General features: G+C 33.5%; 1 protein-coding gene across 6 annotated transcripts in view; it reads right to left on the bottom strand.

Moving 5' to 3' along the window:
• EXOC6B (exocyst complex component 6B) overlaps nucleotides 1–27,067 on the bottom strand; it is a 717,372-nt gene that overhangs the window by 338,735 nt on the left and 351,570 nt on the right. For 4 of the 6 annotated variants that reach the window (XM_082356334.1, XM_082356336.1, XM_082356338.1 and 1 more), the window contains 8 exons: nucleotides 26,373–26,426; nucleotides 23,290–23,373; nucleotides 22,889–22,935; nucleotides 21,393–21,513; nucleotides 8,265–8,336; nucleotides 7,466–7,563; nucleotides 5,744–5,849; nucleotides 4,767–4,876 (listed from right to left, as the gene is read on the bottom strand). In XM_082356334.1, coding sequence (XP_082212460.1) covers nucleotides 4,767–4,876; nucleotides 5,744–5,849; nucleotides 7,466–7,563; nucleotides 8,265–8,336; nucleotides 21,393–21,513; nucleotides 22,889–22,935; nucleotides 23,290–23,373; nucleotides 26,373–26,426 — 692 coding nt within the window. The remainder of the gene's footprint in view (nucleotides 1–4,766; nucleotides 4,877–5,743; nucleotides 5,850–7,465; nucleotides 7,564–8,264; nucleotides 8,337–21,392; nucleotides 21,514–22,888; nucleotides 22,936–23,289; nucleotides 23,374–26,372; nucleotides 26,427–27,067) is intronic. The other 2 variants (XM_082356335.1, XM_082356337.1) reach the window with 1 other exon arrangement.

Below are 27,067 nucleotides of genomic sequence, written 5' to 3'. Positions count from 1 at the left end.
CTCTCTTTCCCTACATTCTTGCCCATCACCTAGTGGTAGATTGCTGCCACTTGTTACTTAGTTCTTACTGGATTATTAGTGGAGATCAAAGGACTTACTCTGCTGTCCTGGCCAGCTTCAGTTTTAGACTGGTCATGTGTCCTGATGCTAAGGGATGGAGCTTGCTCAACATCCTTGCCCTTCCTTCCAGTGGCAGCCAAACTCTGCCTTCTATATGCGGTGGGTCTAGTGCAGAAATTTTCTGCCCTCTCCCAGTATTAGAAGACCTCTAATGGTACTGGTATAAGATCCTGAGCCCAGGACTATTTTCTCTCCTTCTCCCAAGGGTTGAAAGGCTTTTTTTCTTTTACCTTCTCCACGGTTTTAACAATGGGTCTTTACCTGTGTTCTGCAGAAAGACAGAGTTTGCTGCCCATCCCCCAGTGTCACAAAGTTTTTGGTCTACATGAGTGAAGGGTCCAAATTAGGGGGGGGGGGTGGGTCTTCATGCCTTTCTCAAAGCAGTGGCGGATCCCATCCTCTATGCCTATAACATCATTGATGGCTTTCTCTGATCTCTTACCCAGCTCCCAGTCTTTCTCATGAGCACTCAGTGGAGGTCCATGGAAAAGGACATATGAGTCAGTTAAATTCCTCCTGGATCTTAGCTCCAACTAAGATGTTACCAATCCATTAAGTCTTTAGTTGATTTCCTCTTTCTCACCTGTGTGATAGCTATGCCTTTCTTCTTTGCTCTGCCACAAATGAGGGAGTCAGGGAATCCTGTCACTCTCTCCTGAGAGGGGCTACTCTCAACTTGGATTTCCAGGTATTTGGTCACTCCATAACTTCAGCTCTCTAATGGGTTCCAGAAAAGTTTTCATTTTGTAGTTTATCTGTTTTGTTTGGGAAGAAGTGATATTCTTTCCAGCTTTCTATACTGTAGACATAAGTAGAAGTATCTCATAGCAATTAGCTTTAAAAAAAAAAAAGTGCTGTGCATGTATTCACAAGGAAGAAAGACTGAAAAAAAAAAAGAAAAAAGAAAGAAATTCTCATATAGAAAGGGTGGTTATTAATGTGGTAGACTTTTGGGTCATTTACATTTTTCTTCTATGTGCTATTCTATATCTCTCAAGTCCTTTACAGAGATCTAATTTTATAACTTAAAAAAAAGATCTGTATGTGCATATACATATGTGTATTCTATTTTTTAAGTCAAGTGCAAATGATAGAACATTATTTTACCATAGATATGCCATTTATTTGCTGTTTTTAAAATAAACTTCCAAATAAATTTTGTATCCTCAGAATTCATACAATTACATATGTATTCAATATCTGTAATCTTTCTCAGTATCCTCTGTTCAATGTAAAAGACAAAATTCTTGCTAGGAAAAAAAATTAAAGTTTGATTTAAGAGAATAATTATGCTTAAAGCTTCATAAGACTCTCTCTTTTTCTTATAAATTTATTTATTTATTTTTGGCTGCGTTGGGTGTTTGTTGCTGTGCACGGGCTTTCTCTGTGGCGAGCGGGGGCTATTCTTCGTTGTGGTGTGTGGGCTTCTCATTGCAGTGGCTTCTCTTGTTGTGAAGCACGGGTTCTAGGCACGTGGGCTTCAGTAGTTGTGGCATGTGGGCTCAGTAGTTGTGGCTCGCGGGCTCTAGAGCACAGGCTCAGTAGTTGTGGCACATGGGCTTAGCTGCTCCACAGCATGTGGGATCTTCCCGGACCAGGACTTGAACCCGTGCCCCCAGCATTGGCAGGTGGATTCTTAACCACTGCGCCACCAGGGAAGTCCCCATAAGAATCTCAATACAGCAGTTTTTCTTGTTTTGAGAGCCTTGTGTTTAAGAAAACTAACTGTTTTTATTCATATTATGTCTTACACCTCATATTATAATCTCCCCACAATGACAGCTACTACGATTGCCAAAGTGATTTCTGTCACTCCAGGTTATAATGTAAATGTAGCTCAGGAAATAAGATAAACAGCAATTGAAGAGTAAAAGGCAGCTCTAAACCAACCCCCGCCAAACTGAATATTTCTTTTAAACTGTCAATGTTAAACATATCAAAGGAGTTTTCAGGCAAAAACTTAATATATTTAAGCAGTAAAAAGACTTCTGAACAATTTACTTAGATTATCCCTTTACCATATTACCTTTCCTCCAAAAAAGGATAGAAAAAGTCATTATGCAATGAACTTGTAATAATTTACATACAGTAACGTACCAAAAAGTACCTTAGAGACCATTCTCTGGTACTAAGTAATTTGATGGTGGTCATTGAAGGGTAAAAAAGTTTTGGTTTATAATTTCCAAACATAATCTCATTTCCAAAAGAACATTTTTATGAAATCAATCTCATTTTCAGAGAAAAGAACTAATTAATTACACAAACCCCGTGTTTCATTTTTTTACTTAGTAAGAATGGCTATCAAGCAAGTTACCAAAACTATTTTCCAATTGTCTATTTTCAGAGTTGTGTGGCATACCATACATTCCACTCACTTCCTTCTTTCTTTCCTTCTTTCTTTCCTGTTTCTTCCTTCCTTCCTTCCTCCCTCCCTCCCTTCCTTCCTTTAAAATTTACTAAGCTGGGTGCAGAGGATATTGTGCTGAACAAAACTTAAAATGTTTCTACCCTTCAAGAGGCCTTTTCTTACATCCTCAATTTGTCTCAGACTTGGTTCTTATTTTATTCCTGTATATTTTCATCCCAGCACTTAATAATAATTGCACAGTTCCTCAGTTACAGTAGGTACTCTTCGAAGACATGGATTTTCAGCATCTTAATGTCCTTACTACCAAGCACCATCTCACAAATAATAGAGTACTCACAATGCATGATGAATAAAACAAATAAATAAACAAAGGAGCTTATAGTCTAGCACACACAGAAACACATAGATACAATAGAGCAATAAAATCTAAGATGAGCTATAATGACAGTATTCAGAGATTACCAAAGTAGCACAAAGGAGTCAGCAGATCAACTCCATTAGGGGTGGAAGTGGTCAAAAAGCTTCATTCAGCACATGATATTTAAATTGAATCTTGAAGGATGGTTAGAAGTGAGTCATAAGCTTCAGAAGAGAAGAAATAATTTCAAGTAGAGAGAAAGTCATGAGCAAATTAAGAGAGATAAAAAAATAGCATGTTATGATCAGAAAATAGCAAATAGACTGGTATGACTGAAGCATGGGGTGACAGGGAAATTACCCTGAGATATGAATCTGGAAAAGGTACAGAGGACTAGGTCAAGGAATGGGGGAGGAGGCAGATAGACAAATATGTCAGGCTAGAGTATGCCATGAGAACTTTATCCTGTATGCCGTGAGAAATCCCTGCAAAGGTGAGAAGAATAAAGTTAAATGATAAGATTTGATTTTAGAAAACTTACTCTAGGGGACATACAGAATAGAATAAGGAAAATGAAAGGACAGATGGTTGGGAAAGTAAAGCTAGAGGTAAAAGAACAATTAGGAGACTACTTAAATAGTCCAAGACAAATATGACTACAACAAGAATTAAACCAGCCATACTGGGAAGAGAAAACTTTAAAGGAAAAAAAAAAAAAAAACTGAAAAAAGAAATCGATGTAATTTTGTCCTCAATTAGATTTAGAGAGGCTCATTTACAAATGAGTACTGCCCTCATTTGTTAAATGGTAATAATTAGTGCTTACCTCAAAGAAATATTATAAATACCTGAGATAATGCATGTAAAATACTTCATAATATGACCGCCAAAGAAAAAGGTTTATAAACATGGCAGTAATTATTTTGTTGATGCTGATGCTGATTGGATTTGAATCCTGGCTTCAATACTTACTCCCTGTGTGACCTTCATGAAGTTACTTAATCTCTCTTTGCCTCACATTCCTCCTCTGTAACAATGGCGTATGCTCCCTAGTACCTCATAGATAAGTATTATTTTGAGTTTTATAGATGTAATAACATATTCATGAAGGGTTTATAAAAATTTAGACCAATATCTGAAACTTTATTTTTAAGAAAAAGTTATTAATAGAAAATAGGAGTTGAAAATGATTCTCGGATTTCCAATATGGGCAAACGGTGATACTGAGAGGAGGAGGCTCCTTTAAAAAGCCAATCATTCTCCCTCAAATTCTTTAAGATGAATTAAGTGTTCTTCTCAGTGTTTTGCAAGCACACTATACATATTACAACACTCACCATGGTATATTTTAACTGTCTATTTTCATGTCTATTATCCTCAGTAAATACTGATGATATCTAAGGGCAAAAAACTGTGTCTGTTAATTCTGCATCCCCAAAAAGCAGGATGCATCTGGTATATAAATAGGCTCAATATACGTTAGTGAAATAATTAAACTTAAAGGAGATACGAATTCCTTTAACAAGTCCAGAGAATATTTGGAAAGAATAGTATTTCCAAAGAATTTTACATGCTACTCCCCTACGGGCCTTAAAATTTCATCAAACAGAATGTAAAAACTAGTATATTATACTACTCTTTTCTAGTGAATTCTGACTAGATAGAAAGTGTTGAAATGCAAATCTGTAAAGAAAATAGCAGAGAATAAAGTAAATAATATAAACAAAAAGAAATTATTCAAGAGTTTCCAACTTTCTTTTTCACCATGACCATATAAATATAGCAGTGCCACACTGTAAAGGGCTAATATTAAGACTTTCAAAATAAGAGCTAAGGGAACATCAAAAGTATTCCAGAATATTTATGTATATGGAGCCATAATCTCACTATCTGTTGTATTTCCATTGTTTCATACTATACCTTAGATGAAGATCTTCTGAAAACTTCAGACAGGCGTAGATAAATTCTTTAATTTGGTTGTAAACTTTTGGCACAAATTCAGAGAATGGAAACTTTTTTGGAAATGGTTGCTGTAAGCAAGAATTAATGAAAGCCAAGTCACAAACCAACATACATTGAAAATACTTATGAATTAATTAAAATGCAAAAGAAATTTTCTTCCACACTGTGAACTGCCTGCTTAACAACCTCAAATTAAAAAAAAAATTTGTGAAAGTTTTCTGATACTAAAAAGAATAAGATTAAATAAACAATAATTCAAATGCCCTCCAAAACCTGATAAATAAATTGTGATACATATTCAGCAATAAAAAGTAATGAATTATTGATACATGCAACAACTTAGATGAATCTCAAAAGCATTATGTTCAGTGAAAGAAGCCAGTCTCAAAAGGTTACATACTATATGATTCCATTTATTAGGCATTCTAGAAAAGGCAAAAGTGATGGATAGCAACAAGACTGGTGGTTGGCAAAGGCTGGGGGTTAGAGAAGGAACTGATTAAGAAGGTGTAGCATGAGGGAATTTTTTGGAATCATGGAACTGTTCTGTATCATTATTGTAGTAGTACATACATGACTCAATGCACTGTCAAAACCAATACAGTTATGTAGCATGGTAAATTCTACTGTATGTTTTGGGGATAAAATGTCCTAATAGTATAATAAAAGCAAGTATTTGAAAGTGTAAGCCAAAATGGAACACTTCCAGAAATCCCCCAAACACTTCAGAGGTGACAATACCCCAAAGCCATTTACTGATTCCCCAAACAGGAACTTCTGTTCTTCTAAGCCCTTCTAAGCCCAAAAATCATCCTTTGAAGGTGTTTTAGATTTCTAACCCATTGAGTTAGAAGTTATGCCTTTAATGAGACTGATACAAAGAAAGCTTTAAGGGGATGCCAAATCAGAGAAGTTTATTTTAAAGTGTTCCTTACCTTTTCCAGCTCTGTATCTTGGAATGGGAATTGTCCTACCACCTTTTTATATATCTCTTCACTTGTTACTGGTATAGGACTGTAGTTGTCAGAATCAAGTATGTTTCTATAAAGAAAATAAAAGAAGAAAGGAAGGGAGGAGGGAAAAAGGAAAGAAGGGTTAGTTAATCACTACAGTGATCACAAATAATTTTCAGGTGAGCTCCAAGAGTTGTATATCCACCACAACCCAAAATAAATGTTTCCCAGTCCCTAATCTATTCCTTTTACAATACAGCTATTTGGTCTCAGGTAAGGACATCTTTAAAAAAAAAAAAAAAAAAGACAGAAGGAAAATTACATTCTAAAACAAATGGAACACAATTATAAACATGACCTCACAGTATTTGAGATTTACAGGTCAGAGAGAAAATTTTAAGGCAACATGTTGAAGCCTTAAGGCAAGTGAGAAGTAAATAATAAAAGAATGTGAGCTCTGGAGAAGGCAAAGAGGTTTTATTTGCTTTTTTTAAAAAATAAGACATTTTTGATTATGTTCTTTAATTCTGTACTAGATCTAACTTTCAAAACTGGCAGATGAGGAAAAGCAAGTTCTATAATAAATCCAAATTATGTTCATTTACTTCATCTACTGCTCTATATTAAGAATGACTTTTTCTTCATCCATAGGTTCCGCCTCCTTAACTGGACTGGGGGTTCTCTAAAAGCAAAAACCATACTACCAAAATCAAAAAAGAAATTTACTGAAGGCATCAAATCAGATGCTCTTAAAACCATGGATATATCACGTTACTAATTTTCAAGAGATAATCCTCCTCTAAATAAAACTGTATCATTAATAAACCGGGCTTTTAGAAACACAAATGTTTATATTAATATATAAATGAGTTGCACTACATGATTATCAAAGACATGTTCATAAAATGTGAAGAGTAAGATTAAAGGGACAATGTAATATCTTAAAGCTATAAGAACCTGAAAGTAGAGTAAGCTGATCTGGGGAAGAGGTCTTACAGTAAGCAGAAAGACCACTTTAAGGAGTAAAGGTTCAAAAGGAGAAGAAACAAGTGAGCTGACATGAGTTGTGTGCCAGGAAAACAGAGCAAGGAAACATTAGTAGGTGGAGGTGTAATACAATAATTTTCTTATTGTTGTATGCATGTTGCAGTAACTATTTAAATAATATGCTTCAAATACTGGATTGTAATAGATCTCTTCTCTGGGTATAAGAGAAGAAAGAAGATGAGGAATCACATGAGTGAGTCTTCAAAAAAGTTCCAAAAAAACTAAATTACTCGAAAGGGCTCAAAAGCCACTACCTTACAAGTGAGACATAGACTGGGCATGATCCTCAAAGAGAAAATCAAAGAACAGATTAAGAAGACACAAGGTGATCTGGTTGGTATGAACCAAGGTATATGACACTCATTCATGGAAATAAAAAAGCCAAAATGGGATCTGGGGACTCCTCACATAGTAGGTACTAATATACTGAGACTGGATATCTCGGGAACTTTATTTGGGACACCACTACACCTTACTTGAATTCTTAATCATAACTGGGATCAGAGCTAGAAAAAATAAGCCACATATATTTGTTGCTTATTACATCTGAAAAACTTTATGTATAAAGACGTGTGTACACGCATGCACACACGTGCACGTGCACACGCACACACACACACACACACACACACACACAAACTATAGACAATTTCTCACCTGAAAATACCTGACCACTTCTTTAGCAAAGTTTCACTATATTGATCTCTGATTTCTAACAGCATGTCAAAAAGCTGATTTACAGGAAAACCATACACCTGAAACAAAATAAGAAAATAGCTTCATTTCATAAGGTGATTTTTTTAAGCAACATGAGAGATTAGGCACGGAAAGATATTTTTGTTCTTTGGCCAACAATTTAAATAAAATCATGATAAGAAAAATCTTTCATTCCCACCTAATATCTAGTGTTCATTCTCAAGAATTAAAAGATATATACCAATATAAGCCAGTCAGAAAAAAATTAAAAGATGAACATTAAAATTAATATACACTGGGTATAAATGTCAGCTAACTTTTCCCTACAACTCCTTCTGTAACTCTTAGCAACCTTCAGGAATAGGGAGAGAAAATGAGAATGCTACCAATCTCACCCACTTCTAATGCTATTCTATTGGATATAATATGTGGTTCATTATTTAAAATAGTAATTAAGAAACTCCAAAATCACTCAGACATTATATCTGAATTAAGGACATTTTGAAGAACTAAGGTAGTGAGTTCAATTAATTGATTTGCCTGGAGAAAAAAAGGGGTATGAGAACAATTGATGAGAACATAAACGGTCAAGGTGATGACCAGGAAATGCTACAAAGAGATAAAAAGATCTAGCTCTAGGAAAAGAAGAAACACAACTAAAAACTAAAAGTTACTTACTCAAGCTTAGATAGATAATGAAATGATTTATAGCTGATGAAACACTCATCTAGATAAGTCTGTGTAAACATAAACCACAAACCTGAAGTGTGTCAGCAAAAAGCACAATGAGGTTCTTCAAATCTAACACGAGGTTTGGATCAGAGCAGTAAGACTAAAGGAAATAAAAGACAATGAGGAAAAACACGTTTATTAAAAATAAAAGTAAATTTTGATTTACTCAACTGCTTAATGCTGCACCTGGTAAAGGCTCTCTGGAAAACCTTCCTGGTTTAAAGTAACACCAGATTCAGCCAGGGAAGAGTGAGTAAAGACTCCAATAATCCATGATCTACATTTTTAACACTTGGAAATTTAAAAACACACTTCTAAATAACTGTTTGGTTAAAGAAGAAATCAAAATTGATATTGCAGAGTATTTTAAAATGAACAGCGATGAAATAGTTCATATCAAAACCTATGGAATGCAGCTAATGCCATTTTAAAAACAAATTACATCTTTATATGTGAACATTAGAAAACATAAAAGATTTAAAATAAACAAACTAAGCACTCAACTCATGAAGCTAGGCCAAAAAAGCCAAAATAAACCATAAGTAAGTGAGAGAACAAAACTGATAAAATAAAAAGCAGACATTAATGACATAGAGAAGACATGAAAGATTTGATCAATGAAACCAAAAGCTCGAGTTAAACATAAAATCAATAAAATAGACAAATCACAGGTAAGTCCAATTAAACAACAAAGAGAAAAAAAAACTATACAAAGAATACAAAAACAAACATAAATACAGAGGAAAATACAAATTACAAATAAAGACCATGTATAATCTCTTATCAACAAATTTGAAAACTGAAATGACACAGGCGATACCTTCTGTGGGCAAGCTACAAAGATGTATATGGCACTATTTTTCAGTGATTTTGATATTCAAATTCTCTTAATTATAGTTTGATTACTTGCCCTCTACTTAATTGCTCAGTTCCTGAAGGAGGAGTGTTGAATTCTCCCACAATGGTGTGGTCCCTTGGTTTCTTTTCCTGCTACTTAACAGTTTTTGTTTATATACATACTGATGCTTGCTTGTCCCCAGTAAATGGGTTGTCTTTTTGGTGGGTTAAAAATAATATCAAAACAAATGTTCCTCTCTTCTCCCATTTAATGGTCTTTAACTTCAATCCAATTTTCTTGAAGAATATTGTCCTTTTTGCTCCCCATTCTTTATTTTCAATCTTTCTGTGTAATCTTAATGTATGAATCTCTCTTAGTAACCAAACTATAATACTTTCCAACTCTGGCATTTCTCATGAATACTTACAAATTTGGACCTATTCTAGCCATCTTATTTTAAGTTTTCTATTTTCAATGATTTCTTCTTTCTTTTTTGTATCCTTTCTTGTTTTTCATTGGATCAGTTTTTTCAAATTATCTTATACTGGTTATTAATAAGTTATATACTTTCTGCCCACTGGGCTTTTTTTGTTTTTTTTTAATATATTTATTTATTTATTTATTTTTGGCTGTGTTGGGTCTTCGTTTCTGTGCAAGGGCTTTCCTCTAGCTGCCGCGAGCAGGGGCCACTCTTCATCGTGGTGTGCAGGCCTCTCACTATCGTGGTCTCTCTTGTTGCAGAGCACAAGCTCCAGACGCGCAGGCTCAGTAGTTGTGGCTCACGGGCCCAGCTGCTCCGCGGCACGTGGGATCTTCCCAGACCAGGGCTCGAACCCGTGTCCCCTGCATTGGCAGGCGGATTCTCAACCACTGCACCAACAGGGAAGCCCTGCCCACTGTTTATTTGAAATAATCTGGGGTTTTCATCTAAAAAATGTTTTAAACATTAAGCCTCTCCTCTTTTAAGGATTCTTAGTAGCATAAACTTTACAAATAATCAAACAATCAGTTATTTAAATTTATCTAGGAGTTTTACTCTCATTTTTGCACACATTTATTTACTCCCATCCCATCTTGTATTTAGAATTTCTTTTTCATTTTTGGTAAAACACCAGTAAGACAGGATGGGTGAAAAGTAAACTTTGAACCCTCATGTGTTTGGAAATGCTTTTCTTTTGCACTCAAACTACAATACACAATTTCAGATGCGAGAAAACTGTCTGCCCTAATTTACCCTGCCTGACCAAAAAAAATGCATCCTTTCAACTGTAATAATCTAGTCTTTCTTTAATGCAGAGAAATTTCCCTCTTTTATTTAATTACTTCAGTCCCCTGCTTTGTGACTGTACTTTCTTTCTAAATTCCTATTAGATACAACCAAAAATCTACATCAATTATCCATGTTCCTTAACTTTCCATTCATATTTTCCATCTCTTTGTGTCTTCACTCTGTATTTTGGGATATATATTTGATTTTGTCTTCCTGATCACAGAATGATATGCAGTTTTATCTATTTAATCTTTGAATTAAATTTCTCTATTATGGTAGTCATAAATTTCCAAGAAAGCAATGTTTATCTTTGATTTCTATCCTTCTGTGGCTTGCTTCCTTCCTTTTCCTCCTTACCACGTTTTCTAAAATTGTGAATATAGTATACATAAAGAAAATAATAAATATAACCTATATGTACAATTTTACCAGGCAAACAAAACTAAATAGCACCAGCATGCCAGAAGCTCCAAAACAACTTCTTTCCTCTCCACTCAGGAAAACATTATCATGACATTTATGATAATCATTTCCATGTCTTTCCTTCATTTTTTGCTTCTTTGTATTTTTTAACTTAATAAACTTTATTTTTTAGAGCAGTTTTGCATTTACAGATAAATTGAGCAGAAAGTACAGAGTTCCCATATAACCCTTCACACAGAAATTCATGCACAGATTCCCTTATTATAACATCTTGCATTAGTGTGGTAACATTTGGTACAGTTGATGAACCAATACTGACACACTGTTAGTAACTGAAGTCCATAGTTTACAGTAGAGTTTACTCTTTGTGTTATATAATCTATGGGTTTTAACATATGTATAATGACATATTCCACCATTACAATATCGTAGAGAATAGTTTCACTGTTCTAAAAATTCCGTCTTCCACTTATTCATCCCTCCACCCCTCTCCCAAATCCTGGCAACTCTGATCTTTTTACTGTCTCCATAATTTTGCCTTGTCCAGAATGTCATATAGTTGGAATCATACAAGTATATAGCCTTCTCAGATTGGGTTCTTTTACTTAGCAATATGCATTTAACTTTCCTCTATGTCTTTTTGTGGATTGATAGACCATTTCTTTTTTGCCACTGAATAAATATTCAATTATAAGAATGTACCAGAGTTTGTTTATCCATTCACCTACTAAAGGACATCTTGGTTGCTTCCACGTTTTGGCTATTATGAATAAGCTGTTATAAACATGAGTAGGCAGGTTTCTGTGTTAACATAAGTTTTCAACTCATTTGGCAAACACCTAGAGTGTACTTGCTGGATCATATAATAAGAGAATGTTTCATTTTGTAGAAACTGCCAAACTCTCTTCTAAGCTGGCTGTACCATTTTCCAGTCCCATCAACAATGAGAGTTCCTGCTGTTCCACATTCTCTTCAGCATTTGGTGTTGTCAGTATTTTAGCCATTCTAATGGGTGTGTGGTGGTAGCTCATTTTTGTTTTAATTTGTAATTCCCTGAGGACATATGTTGTCAAGCATCTTTTGTATGCTTTCCTGCCATTTGAATATCTTCTTTGGTGAGGTATCTGTTCAGAACTCTTGTCTGTTTTTTAATTGGGCCCGTTTTTTAATTTTTTTCTTACTGTTGAGTGTTAAGAGTTCTCTATATATTTTCAGTACCAGGCCTTTATCACATATGCCTGCCAGTTCATTCTCTTAATTTCATTGCTTTGTAACCATCTAAATACTCAGCCTTACTCAATATTTTCTTTCTCAATGTTATGTAAGTGGAAAAAATCTGTATGTATAATTTTCTGTCTTGCTTTTATAATTCAACATTATACTTGTGAAATTCATCCATTCTACTGTATATAGCTATAGTGTGGGCATTTTCATGTTGTATAATATTCCATGTTAGGAGTTTAACCCAGATTGTTCATTTTATCACCAATGGACATTTAAGTCACTTCTAATTTTGAAAATTCAACAATGCTGGAATGAATATTCTTGCATGTGTATTATGGTGCATTAGGGCAAGTTTCTCAAGGGAATATAGTTAGGAAAAGAATTTCTGGTTCATGAGGATCTTCAATTTTAAAAGATGATGCTAATTTTTTTCAAAGGGGTTCTGAATACTTCATATCCTTATCAACATTTGTGTTATTAATTCTTACATAATGTTATCTCATTTGGTTTTAATTTGCATTTCAATGATGCACTAAAGTTGAGCACCTTTCATGTTTCTCAGCCGAGTGAATTCCTTCCTTAGTGAAGTACCTCTTTAAATCTTTTGCTTGTTTTTTCTATTGAGATGTCTGTCTCTATTGTCATGATGAATAGTGAAATTTTTATATATTTTATGTTAGTTCTTTGCTGATTTTGTGTTGAAAACATCATTTCTCATCATATAGCTTATTTTATCTACTATCTTTCGTTTTATTGTTTTTTTCTTACAGTTTTAAAGTAGCTTAATATTTAATGTATGAATCTTTTCCTTTATGGTTAGTGCCTTTGGTTTTTTAGTTAGGAATTCCTTCCCTATCCTAAATCATAAAGATATTCTCTTATACTATCTTCTGAAATATTTATGGCCTTACATTTTACATTTTGATATTTTATCAACCTGAAACTCATTTTTTGGTATATTATTTCCCCCATACTGATAGTCAATTGTCCTAGTACTGTTCATTGAAATGTCTGTTCTCTACCCACTGACCTGCAATACTATCTCTTTTATAAATATCAAAGATCTTTTTTGGAGGCCCTATATTCTGTTTCATTATCTATCCAATGACAGTACTGGAGTGTCTGGTACTCATTTAATAAGATTTCTAAATTAAGTCTTGATATCCAGTAGAGAAAACCCACCTACCTTATCTCAGTCTTAAGGAGTCTCTTAGCTGTTCCTGGCTTTTGTACTGGCTTAAAAATATTACAATCAGATTGCAAAGGTACTCATCCTCCCAAAAATAAGATTATTGAGATTTTGACTGCCACTGAATTAAATTTATAGATCAATTTTAAGAAAACAGATATCTACAATAATAACTCTTCCAATCAATGAACATGCTATTTCAATTTTATTTAGGTCCTCTTTAATTCCTTTTCATCTCTCAAAAACATTTTAGAACTTTCTCCATGGAGGTCTTGAACACATTTTGCTAGATATATTTCTACTACTTTTAATGTATGCTATTGTATCAATTTTATCTTTTAAAAATTTTAACTTTTCAACTTTTATTCCTGGTTTATAAAATGACAATTGATTTTGCATAATGATTTTGTATCAGAGAACGTGCTAACCTCTTCCATTAATTGTAATAAATTTTCTGTAAATTCTTTGAATTTTCAATGTACAAAAATATATCATCTGCAAAAATGACAACTTTGTTTTTTCCTTTCAAAGGTGTATTTTTTAATTTATTTATGTTTCTATCTTTACAACACTAAGTACAACTTCAAATACAATATAAAATAGGAGTGATGGTAATTAAATATGATACTTATTATAAGTTTTTGAGGATAGATTTTTAACAGTTTAAAGAAATTCTTGTATGTTTTCAATTTACTAAGAGATTTTACCATGAATTTATGGTGTGGTTTTTAAAATGTTTTTCTGTATCTATTGAAATGATTACATAATTTTTGTCCTTTAATCTATTAATTCATTAAATTATATTAATAGACTTTGTAATATTGAACTAAGCTTGCATTTGCTATGATAAACTCAACATATTAATGTTCTTTGTAAACTGCTGAATTCTGTTTTCTAATATTTTATTTAAGATTTCTGATCTATATTTATGAATGAGCCTGTATATTTATGAGTTTATGAGTTCTTGTACTATCCTCATCTGGCTTCATTATCAAGATTACACACACCTCATAAAATGAGTTGGTGTTTCCTCTTTTCTATTCTCCAAGAGTGTATGTAAGATAGGAATTCAAGAAAAAACTCCCTAGACCTAAAGATTTCTTTAAGGGAAGAATTTTGACTGCTTTTTTATTCACTTCTGATTCAATCTTAACCTGAAAAGAATAGTTCTTTCCAGCTTAATGTGGGGGAGGGCACCATATTAGACTCTCCACCCCAGATAGGCCCAAGAGACTATCAAATCTGAGTACAAATTGCCTGGACTAACAAGTAACCTCAAGGCAAATGCAGCTTAAGTGTTTAAGTCTATCTTTCTGGACCTCTGGACTCTCAGTCTCCCCTGGATTTGGCCTGGTAATTCCTTAATAACCTTACTAAGCACTCTAGACTTAAACAACATCTTATATGCAGTACATAAAGTAGTACTTTTAGTTGTTTCAAGCTGAACAGCTGCTATGAATGACCTAGCTTCCTATATTCCTAAAATGAGAAATAATTATTACTTTATAAATTTATCTCCTAGTCCATGAGTTATTTGTATTTGCTAAAGAATAGCTATGCAATTTGTTTATTATTGTCTTCTATTTGATGTAATTGGTTTTCCTCAAATATTCTACGACTCGGCATTTGCTTATGTTTAGAAATGAAGGACTAGATTGATTAGTATGTATAACTGGTATGGGTTTCACCCTCTGCAGCTTTTAAGTCTGTTTTCCAAAAACTGACTACAGGCTCTTTGTAGGTGGATGGATGAATCACCTTGCTCAAAAAGTAGTACTAGAGAACTTCGCTAATCATGCTATCGTCTCTTTATGTTGATGGTAAGGTTGGCCAAAGGAATTGGGTAACCTGCTCTCTAGCCAAGATTTTTAGAAGGTAGACCTCTAAATAATTTCCCTTAAGATTTCTCCCACCCTCATTCCTGCTCATAACATTTGTTGACTGAATTTAGAGTGTTCCTAGATTCCATTTGGAACAATGTTTCCTACTTTGACAATAACCTCTACACCACATTTAATGTAATATTTTCTTTTCTCAGGTTGAGTCATTATTCTGATTCCATCTGTTTTCTAAATTCAAAGAAATTTTTCAAAACTTCTGGCCTATAGAGGTACTTTGCAGTGTTTCTCTTTTTAGTTTTTCTTACATGTTATTTCAATAGCAATTTGGTTAGAGAGCTACATGACATATATGCTTAGTACACCCTTTGACTCAAAGAAATTTAAAATATGTGTGTGTGGGGGGGGATGGGTATGGATGTGGATGTGTATAAAACCACTATTACAAAGCACCGAGCTGATCTCCCTGTGCTATGCGGCTGCTTCCCACTAGCTATCTATTTTACATTTGGTAGTATATATATGTCCATGCCACTCTCTCACTTTGTCCCAGCTTACCTTTCCCACTCCCCATGTCCTCAAGTCCATTCTCTACGTCTGTGTCTTTATCCCTGTCCTGCCCCAAGGTTCTTCATAACCTTTTTTTTTTTTTTAGATTCCATATATATGTATAGCTGATTCACTTTGTTATAAAGCAGAAACTAACATACCATTGTAAAGCAATTATACTCCAATAAAGATGTTAAAAACAATCGATCACACACACACACACAAAACCCACTATTACAGTACACACTCTTGTCTGCCTATCACATAATAAGAAAAAATGTCCAATATTTAATAGCTACAAAACATGAGGAATTCTGGCCACACAAATTACATTGCTCCATAATTTTAAATTGTAAAAAAATACCTTTCTAGTATTATCAGATGATTTGTTTATCATTTTATTGGCAGTCATACTAGCAATTATATTAACAGATCTTCTAATATTAAACCATTCCTGATATGAATTCTTTGTATTAGCATATTATTCTTTTAATATACAGGTACTACTAAATTTGAATTCTAAGTGAGATGGATTGTATAAGATTGCATAAGATTTTTATCATGTTTTGAAATCAGCATTGAGAATATTATATCTTTCAAAATGTTTCCGATTTATGCAATGACTGATAATTCAATCAGAAAATATAAAAAGTTTTAATTAGTGACACAGAAAGTTAGAAAAATATACAGATTTTTTACAAAAAATAACCACTCAGATATAATGTTTCCTTTTGAGATTTGTTTTGATGTTTAGGTTGTTCTTATTTTTCTTTCTTGCTGATAATGTAACACAATAAATAGTGTCATAAAATAGAATTGGTATCTGTGGCATCAACTACTTTGTCTCATAATGGATAAAAATGGTTCAGTGAGTAAATGTATGTGATGTTGAGTTCTATTTTAATGGTTCTGTTGAAATACAATTCCCATACCATACTACTCACCCCTTTAAAGTATGTAATTCAACAGTTTTTAGTTTTTTTTATATTTTTGCAGATATGTGCAAACATAACCACAGTCAATTTTAGAACATTTTCTTCATCTCAAAGAGAAACCCTGCCCCTTAAGCTATCACCTGCTTATTCCTCGTATCCACTCCCAGCCCTAGGAGACCACTAATTTCTTTCTGCCTCTGTAGACTGATGCTAAACTATTTTTTTAAAGGTATTTTTGTCATTTATTCTTCAGTTCAAAAGAATATACAGTAGATCTACAAGGAAACATTCCATTAATTTTCTCCATAGATATACACTTTAATCAGCACATTGTAAAGTGTCCTATTCTTCATGACAATAAGTATGGTTGCATGATGAGGAAAAGAGTATATTTTCCTGCTGAGAGACTCCTATCGATTTGTCACATTCTCAAATGTGAAAAATCACTGCTTTAAAAAAAGAAATTGTTTGGAAGAAATCTAAGTTTTCTAAAAGAGAAACACCTTTTCCCAGGAAAAAAATAAAATTGGTGAAATCAGGGAAATGGACAGATATAAAATAAACAACCAAAATCAAGGACTTCTCTCCCATAGAATGACAGTAATACTAGTTAATAAATATGAATCAGAAACAAACCTTCCTCAAAATACTACCTGAAATAAACCATAAAATACCAAAAATAGGACTTAGATAGGGAGCACATAAAATATTTTACCAAAAGATATAAAAGCAAATAAGTGAGAAAAATACATATATTCCTGTTGAAAAATACCAGATGCTGAAATATGTCAATTATCTCCATTTAAATTTGCAGATTTACTGCATACTAACACTATAGGTCAGTTTTAGGGGGAGGTAAGAGGTGGAAGGGATGTGACAAAGTGATTCTCAAATTAACCTAGAAGAATAATAAGGAGATACATAGTATATTTTAAAAAGAGGATTTTATAGGACATATATGTTGTATAAGAAATTAAAGCATACTATATCAGATGTAATAATCAAAACAATGTTATACTGGTTCAAGACATATAGAGAGAAGGAAGGGGGCGGGCAGGAATCAGAGCCTAGAAACAGATCTTAGTATTTATATAACATATTATGATAAAGGCGGCCTTCAAAATAGGTTGGGAAAGGACAGACATTTATGAACTGAATGATGCATTCCTCCTGAAATTCTATGTTGAAGCCCTAGTGCCAGTGTAGCCTTGTTTGGAGAAGAAGCCTTGGAGAGATAATTAAAGTCAAATGAAGTCATATGGGTAAGGTCCTAATCTGATGGGATTGGTGTCCTTATAAAAGGAGAAGACAATAGAATACATGCTGAGGAAGGGCCATGTGAGGACACAATGAGAATGTGATCATCTGAAACCCAGGAGGGTCCTTACCAGAAACCAACCATGATGGCACCCTGATCTCAGACTTTCAGCCTCTGGAACTGTGAGAAAATAAATTTCTGTTGTTTAAGCTACCCAATCTATATATTTCATTATGGTAACCTGAGCTGAATAAAACAACAGATTATCACAATAATGTTATTGGAGGTGATGAGTCATTTTCAAAATAAAGTCCAACCTCACACACAACACTAAAATAAACTTTTAGTTTGTGAATTATATGTTAAACAAGTAACTACAGAAATACTAAAATTAAATATAGACAAATAATTACATTTATTTGGAATAAGGAAGACATAAATAGTAAGGTTAAAGATCAATAAATTTAACTCCATTAAAAATTTTAAACGTCTGTAAAGCCATGGAAAAGAAAATCAAAGGTTAGAAACACATGAAACTAAGGAAATATTTACAACCTATATATCAGACTAGAGATTAACATTTAGATTAAAGTTAATGTTAAACATTAACATCCATGTGTTACTAATAAATATAAAATAAAACGATTAAAATACAAAATAAAGGCAATGCATAGGAACAGGAAATTCTAAGAAGATATACAAATAACTAAAAAGATGTGAAGAGATTTTTAATATCAGTATTAAAGAAAAACATTAATTTCTGACATATAATTTCTGACATTATTATTATATTGGGAATGACTTTTTGTTTTTAAACGTAACTTTCTGCGGAATAAAAGGAATAGGGAAATAGGAATTCTAACAGATGATGCTTAGTGATGCTAAATGGTTCAATCTTTTTGTATAGCAAATTAGCAATATACATCCAGAGCCTCAGAAACATACAGATCCTTTAACTCACTAAATTCACATCTAAGAATTTATCCTAAGTATAATTAATGTGCAAGGATATGTTAATAAAAATATTTACTTCAATGTTTATAACAGCCTAAAAAAACTTTTTAAAAAAGTGTATCAAGTGAATTAATTTTTTAAAATGGTACATTCCTAAAAATGGAATATTATACAAATGCACATTAAAACTAATACAAATTCATTAGATATTAAATGAAAAATACAGGATGTTTTACTTAAAATATATATTGTATATCATGTATTCATACACAGAAAAAGGGGTCTTGAAATTTACATATAAGAAAGCTAATAATAATCATGCCAGGGGTCATGGCCAAACTCGTTACTATTAATAATCAATATTTCCTAACTATCTTTTAATAACCATGTTATCTTTGTATAATTTTTTTATGTAAGAGCACGCCATGCGATGGAGGAAAGTAAAGCATTTAAAAAATGATCCTAGGACAATGGATATACTATTGCAAAAAAAAATAAAATGAGATCTTTAATCATACCCTAAATGACAATAAGAATAGGTGGTAGTAACTACATAAATGTGTAAAAATCAAGCCATGAAACAGTTAAGAGACTGTTTTTTAGTCTCAGAACAGGCAGAACTTTTTAAAAATATTTTTAAATGTTCCAGACTTTATTATGACACAAGCATATTAATGGTAAAAATGTCAGATCAAGTCCTTGGACACATATAAGTAATGGGAGAAATTTTAAAATAAGATAAATATAATTAGATACAAAAATGTTTAACATTTTAAATACTAAAGAAGAAACCACCAACAAAAATAAAAGGAGAAAAATATTTGCAACACATTCAATAACGACATACCCTCTTTGGTTTCAAACTCATACATAAATCAATCTCCTAGACCCTACTACTTGAATAGCACAAAAAGTATCTCAAAGTAATCACAGCCAAAGGTAACTTACGACTTCCCCACTCCAAACCATCAAAACCAACACTATCATCCAAGGAAGGAAACTATAAACCTAGGCATTACCTTGATACTTCTTTCAACCTTACCTCTTGTATATTAATCCATCAGAAAGTATAATTAATCTTACTTCCTAAAAATCTCTCAAACTCATCCACATCTCTCTATATCTACAACCACCTTGGTCCAGCAATCATCATCTCTTGTCTGCAATACTAGACTAGCCTACTAACTGTTCTCCCCACATTCATTCTCATCCCTCATCTGTAATTTAGCCAGAACATCTTTTAAAAATAGAAATCTGACTTTCTCACTCCAATTTACCCTACTCCTGCCCCCAACACACACATACTCACTCAACCCACTGCTTAAAGGGTCAAACAGGTCCTAAATAATATGACACCTACCTACTTCTTTTTTTTTTTTTTTTTTTTTTTTTTCTACCTACTTCTTTATTCTCACTTCCTACCTTAGTTGCCTAGCTTTCTATGTTTATGTTCTAACACTCGGGACATCTTTCAGTTTCCTAAAATGGCTACACTCCCTTCAATTATAGATTTTACACATGGTATTTACTCTAGAACACTTGCTAATGACTAGATAAAGAGAGTTGAAGGGTTATGAATGAGTTTTAAGTTTCTAGCTAGCATAACTAGATGTATACTAGAGCCATTTCTTGAAATTTTTTAAATACCAAATTATCTTCTATTATTAACTCCTCACTATTATTCCTCAAACACTTCAGACATAAGAGTACCTCAAAGTCCTTGTACTACTGTTCCTTTCACCTGGAATGATCTTTTAATTGATCTTTACACAAATAGTTACTCCTTGATATTTAGATCTCAGAATGCCACTTCAGATCAACCAGTCAAAAGCAGGCACCTTGTTGCCCTAATCTATCACTCTATTTTAATTGTCTGCATTGCATTATCACTGTCTGATATTCCTATTTATTTGTTTATTGGGAATCTCCCCAATTAAAATATAACTCTCTGAGAGCAAAGACTTTATTATTATTCATTCTTGTATTCCCACTGCCAACATGTAATCCTTGTTCAAGAAATATTGAATGAATGAATAATTCAGAGCCAGCATTCTCTGCTTGTAATAAAGTAGATTATCATCAATAATTGATGCTATCATAAAATATATCAATAGATCATGGGAACTCATAATTAAGCAACTTACTGAAATGTTGTAGAGTAAGAATAAATCTGTGAACTCCAAATCAGTATTAATAGGCATTATGAAGGCAATATGGAGTAGTGGCTAAGAACATGGGCTCTGCAGTCATACCGTCGAGGTTTGAATCCAATCTCCACCACTTACTGGGTTACATCAGGCTGGTTACTTAACCTCTCTGAGGTTCAGTTCCCCAGACTACAGGGTAAATATAACAACAGCACCTGCCTTATAGGGATGAAGTGAGGATGAAATATATATGCAGTACACAATAACAATATAATAACAATGCCTGAGACATAGACAGCAATCACAAAATGTTAGCTGCTGTTTTCTTATTGCAAAGAGCATTCACAAAAGTGGGCTTAGTGTTAGAGAACATGCAGTTTGAAGTGACTACTTCCATATATCTTTGAAGAAGATGACTCCAAATGGGTGATTTCAAACAATACACATATGATGATTTTAAAGCAGTAGAAGACTGAATAGCATATAGATAATTAGCTTGAAGTAAGAACTTCTCTTGTGCTTCTTACATACCGAGTGAGTGCGGAGTGCTGCGATGGTTTTTGAAAGTGCCATTTCCCACAGTTCATCAATGTAGGCTCTATTTACTAAGCCCTGGGTTGTATGTAAAATGTGATCTTCAACCACAAAAAAGCTAAGATTGAGGAGAAAAGAAAGCACAGCTGTCAGAAATTACAGTTTGACTACTATCATCAGGGGATGACAAACATTAAGAGATGCCATCAAATTGGAAGTTAATACTAGTCATTTTTTCTTAAAGAAAGCTGTTTGGTATCACAAACAAAATCAGATTTCTTAGACTTGGAATTATACCTCTGATCATGATATCATCTTAACAACTTCTACAGAAATTGGAGTTACATTCCTATTAAATGTTAACCATGTTATCTAGAAATTTAAAAGGGAAGAAAAATGTTTATAGGTAAAGAAGGCTAATTTCACTACATTAAAATCAACAGCCCGTTAATACATTTTAAAAAACTAATAGAATCTAAAGAGACAATGAAAGTTAAAGCACGCATTTTTTTTAAGAATCCAACACACAAAATACCGAAATAATTCCCCTTATATAAACTTTCTCATCAAAGTGTTGAAAAGATATCTTACAAAGGTAAAAAAAGAAATACACACATATTTTTTAACATTCTTCTGTGGCTTCTTAATTTTTATGCATCTAAAATGTATCTTCAGCTTTCTTGCCTAAATATTCATACTAATTAAAACAATTCTTTAAATAGGGAATTGTTATGACACATTTTAATCAAAGGTATCAATTACATTGCAACAATCTAAACTTGGAAAAAAAAAGAAATTTCACGGAACAATCCAACTTATTTCCCTTTTTTTTTAACTGCGAAGTCACTATTTTGCAATTAAAATAAGCTGCCTATATTTGGGATGTTTATTTGGGAACTGCAATTCCATACTAGTATATATACTCCAGATGAGGATGGCAAGTTATACAGTCCATGGAACAAATCTGGCCCACTGCTTGTTTTTATAAACAGTGTTTTATTGGAACACAGCCATTGTCTTTCATTTACATATTGTCTATAGCTGCTTTCGTACGGCAACAAAGCTGAATAGTTCTAACAGAAACCGTATGGCCTGCTGAGCCTAAAATACTTTATTATTTGGCCCTTTTAGAAAAAAACTTGCCAACTTTTACTGATTATTTGGTTCCCTCTTAACAATAATGAAAAAACAGAACATCACATATAATAAGACTACAATTCAATATTTTTCTCCCTTTATCCATAAAAAGGATTCCTCAACAATATAGAATTATGTTCCCCAACATAATTCTATGAAACAAATAGACATTCCTTTAAAATCATCAGATATTCAGAACAAATCTTGTCTTAAGAATTTAGAAAAGAAAAGAAAAAAAATTTCCCGAAGAACACTTGATATACTTTTCCAAGTCTCACAAAAAGTGTATAAACTATTGAAAGTGTATAAATTTAAAACACACACACACACACACACACAAACACACATATACCCACCCTACAATTTGATTAAAATACTTCCTGTAGCCATCTAAAGTTTCATGCTGCAACAAAGCAAAGAGAAAAAAGTTATTGTTTCTGTTTTGACACATTAAGACAGTTAAAATCAGTTAATTAATTTCTTAAGGCTCAATTCCAAAGACTATAAAGTAAATATAAAAATAGTACCTACCTTATAGGATTACAGTGAGGATGAAATGAGACAATACATATCTAGTACTTAGAACAATGTCTGACACATAGCAAGCAACAGATGTTAGTTGCTACTTTCTTAATGCAAGTCACATCCAGTGGTCCCAGTTTGGGGTGGGGGTGGGGGGAAGCCCAAATGGAAAATAATTAAAAGATACCAGAGAAGAAAAGTGAAAAAGGGAGAAAAGTAAAGGTGGTGATCCTACCATGTTAGAAGGAGGCTGGAGCACCAAACGAGCCTGTTTTCGCCTCTGTTTTCGGTAGTAGTTCTCAAATGTTTCCCGGGCACCCTGTAAAACAAACAAAAGGAAATGGGTTGATACATTTGGACCAATTACTCTAGTGTTTCATGGTAAATTCCCAGGTCAGGAATTGAGGCAGCCCCACATTTCTCAAAATCTGCTATTTTAACACTGATAATCTTCGGAAAAATAAAAATAACTATTACCACTTATTGAACCTTACTTACAAATACCAATAGAGATGGACACAAAAAATTCTTAAGAGGAAACTACCAGAACTCAGCCTCCAACACACCAAAGCTGGTTTCTGAATCAATTATCACAAATTCACAAGAAAGACAAACCAACATTCTCATAGGTTATAACAACAGTTTAGAAAATGGTTCTTAAAAAAAAAAAAACTCACAGAACATTCCAGAATAAAAACTAGTCTCAAATAAATCATGACCAAAAGGCCAAAGGGAGGCAGGAAAAAGGCAGGAGCTGAGAACATTAAGTCAGTCTTCTCAGACAGAATATAATCTAGCACAGGATTAATACCAAAAAGGAAGAAACAAAAGCCCTGAAAAGTCTTAGCTCACAGTTTCTACTTTTCATTTAGGGTTTCTGGGCTCAAACTGAAAGGTGCTCTAGAGAACAAGAGCTAACTCATGAGCTCTATAACTAGGGTTGAATAGTGTCCTCTCAAAATTCATGTCCTTCCCAGGACCTCACAACATGAACCTATTTAGAAATAGGGTCATTACAGATGTAATTAGTTAAATTAAGATGCACTCATACTACAGTAGGGTGACCCTTAATCCAATATAACTGGTGTCTTCATAAGAAGAGGAGAATGCTATATGAAGGCAGAAACACAGGGAGAACACCATATGGTGCCACAAGCAGAGATGGGACTGATGCAGCTGCAAGCCAAGGAACACCAAGGACTGCTGGCCACCACCAGAAGCTACAGAGAGGCAAGGAAGGATTCTACCCAGAATCTGAGAGGGAGGATGGCCTTCTGTTATCCTGATTTTGGATTTCTAGTCTCCAAAACTGTGACAGAACAAATTTCTCTTATTTTAAGCCACCCAGTTTGTGGTACTTGATTATAGCAGCCGTAGGAAACTGATATAAGCTCAAAGCTTTTAAAACGTGATGCTCCCCATTATTAAACTCTACTCTCAACCCAAGACTTTTCTAAATAAACAAGAGTAGAAAGGGAGAGACAGCATTACACAGTGGTTAAGAATACTGATTTTAAAACCAAATGATTTTATTCAAACCATGGCTCTGCCCCTTACTAGCTGTATAACTCATATGACTAGCTATATAACTTCCCTTTCATTATTTTAACTTCCACTATTTAACTCTTTACCTTTCACTAACAGATGTGCTATGGTTTACTCATTTGTAGAGATACCAAACTCACATGGTTGTAATAAGGATTTAGAAGAGTTATAAAGTTTTTAGAATAGTACCTGATGAATAATAACCACTATGCAAGTACTTGTTTAAAACATAAGTAAGATGAAATCAGTGATGAAACAGAAAGCCCAGCCCATGTGAACATAAACTCCATGAAATACCTGGTTCAGTTTTCTTCACCTTCCCAAAAGTCTGAAGAATTTTACTCAACATGACTTCTTTGTTAGATCCCTAAACCAGGAAAACTGTTTAAGGTACTAAATCATGCAGCCTCAATAGTATAGCTCAGGCGTTGGCAAATGTTTTCCATAATGGGCAGGATAGTAAATAGGCTTTGGTGAGCCATCCAGTCTCTGATGCAACTACTCAACTCTGCTGCTGTAGTGCAAAAGCAGCCATAGACAATACATAAATGAGTGTGGCTGTGTTCCAATAAAACCTTATTTGTGAAAACTGAAATTAGAATTTCGTATCATTTTCACCTGTCATGAAATATTACTCCTCTTATAATTTTTTTTATGAATACCAACCATTTAAAAATGTAAAAGTTCACACAGGTCATACAGCAACAGGCAGTAGGCTGGATTTGGCCCATAAATCATGGTTTGATGACCCCTGGGGTAGCTTAAAAACAAAGGTTTTAAAACACTAAAGTTATTATAACTGTACATACCTGAATTTTTCTGCCTAAAAAATGAAAACAAACATTAAGACAGCTATTTCAAGGCTTTCTTAGTCTATAAGTTAGTGAGGTAGCAAATAATTCTATTTAAGAAATAAAAAGTGGAAACTGCCTGTTAGTTTGTTAAAGCTGTTTCCCACTTGTCAGCATTTCACAGCATAGAGGTATTATTAAATGTCAATTACATTCTATACACACTGAATGGCTTTTCATTTTAAGGTTAACAGCCCTAAAGGCCCTTTATTATTTTAGTGTGACGTTACACTTTCAACATGCTTTCTAGCCAAGATACACTTAGCTGAGAATTTAGGGAAAGCCTTCCAATTAGAACACACTATATTAACTTAATTATTTGTTGTAAATGATAGAAAATAAACAAGATGAAATTCTATATAAAAACCAAATCATGAACCTCTACTTAATTCTAAAGTATATACATTTTGCTTTTTCAATAAAATTAAAACATAAGAAAAGACCAATTTATCTAATAGGTCTGGCTTCCCCATTTACAAAAATGAGCTAGATTTTCCCTAGTGGGTGCTAAATAAATTCACCTCTGATTATTCTATTTCCGTTGCCAATTTTGTCAACTCAATGCTTATAGGAGAAATTTGAGAAATAGAGGTCTGACCAATCCAGTTTAGTAAATGATGAAGTGCCTGCCTATTCACAAATAGGTCAATAGACAATGAACTATAGAGTTCTGCCACTTCAGCCTCAAGCTCCTTTAATCACTCAAATGAAAAAACAAAACAAAACACAAACCAAAAAAGCCACCTCACAAGCTACTGAAGGTATAAACAAATAGATATAAAACAATAGGCAGGCAAACGAAAAGTTGTTCTTTCATTTTATGTCATTAGTATGACAGTGCTACAAAGGCTGTATAATAATTAATGAATTAATACACACAATGTCACAGAAAAATTAGTCACAGTGTATATAAAGTGCTCACCATGTGATAGACACTGAGAATCTCCTCACTGAATTTATAGTCTATGGCGGAAGACTAGAAATTAAACAAGCAATTATATTAAAATCCTATTAAAATTATATTAGAATCCTATGGATTGAAGTATTATGTATGTCTGAGTGTGTGTGTGTATGCGTGTGCGCACGTGCACTTAGAGGGTGGGAGGAATGTTAGAAAAAGATTCTCAGGAAAAAAATGACATTTATACTCATAATTGAAGAATGACTCAGAAGAATAAGCCAGGTAAACAGAAAGGAAAAAAAAATGTTCCTTGTAGAGACAGAGGTTCAAAGAAAAAAGGTACCACACATCCCATGAATTGGAAGACGTTCTTCATGGCTGGAACTTCAGGGTGTAAAGGAGAGGGATGACAAGAGACGAGGCTGGAGGACTTTGTAAATCGTGTTAAGACATTTGGACTTCAACTCTAGTTTTAGACACCTGGAAGTTGTAATATTGTGAGTAGAATAAAGGAAGGGAAAATTAGCTACAAAAAGATCAGTCAGAATCTGACATATATTTAGGAGGCATAAGCCAATTGGATATATGTGGTAAAGGACATGAAGGAAAGACGGCTGATGTGAGGTTTCTAACCTAGTTAACTAAATTGGTTGGTGGTGTCATTTAATGAGACAGGAATCAGAAGGAAATACAGTTGATTATTACCCATGGTTTCC

The sequence above is a fragment of the Balaenoptera borealis genome, assembly GCF_965194805.1.
Source record: "Balaenoptera borealis genome assembly, chromosome: 15".
NCBI classification, from domain to species: Eukaryota; Metazoa; Chordata; class Mammalia; order Artiodactyla; family Balaenopteridae; genus Balaenoptera; species Balaenoptera borealis.
The sequence above is the reverse complement of the archived record's forward strand: the minus strand, read 5'-3'. Positions and strand labels throughout refer to the sequence as shown.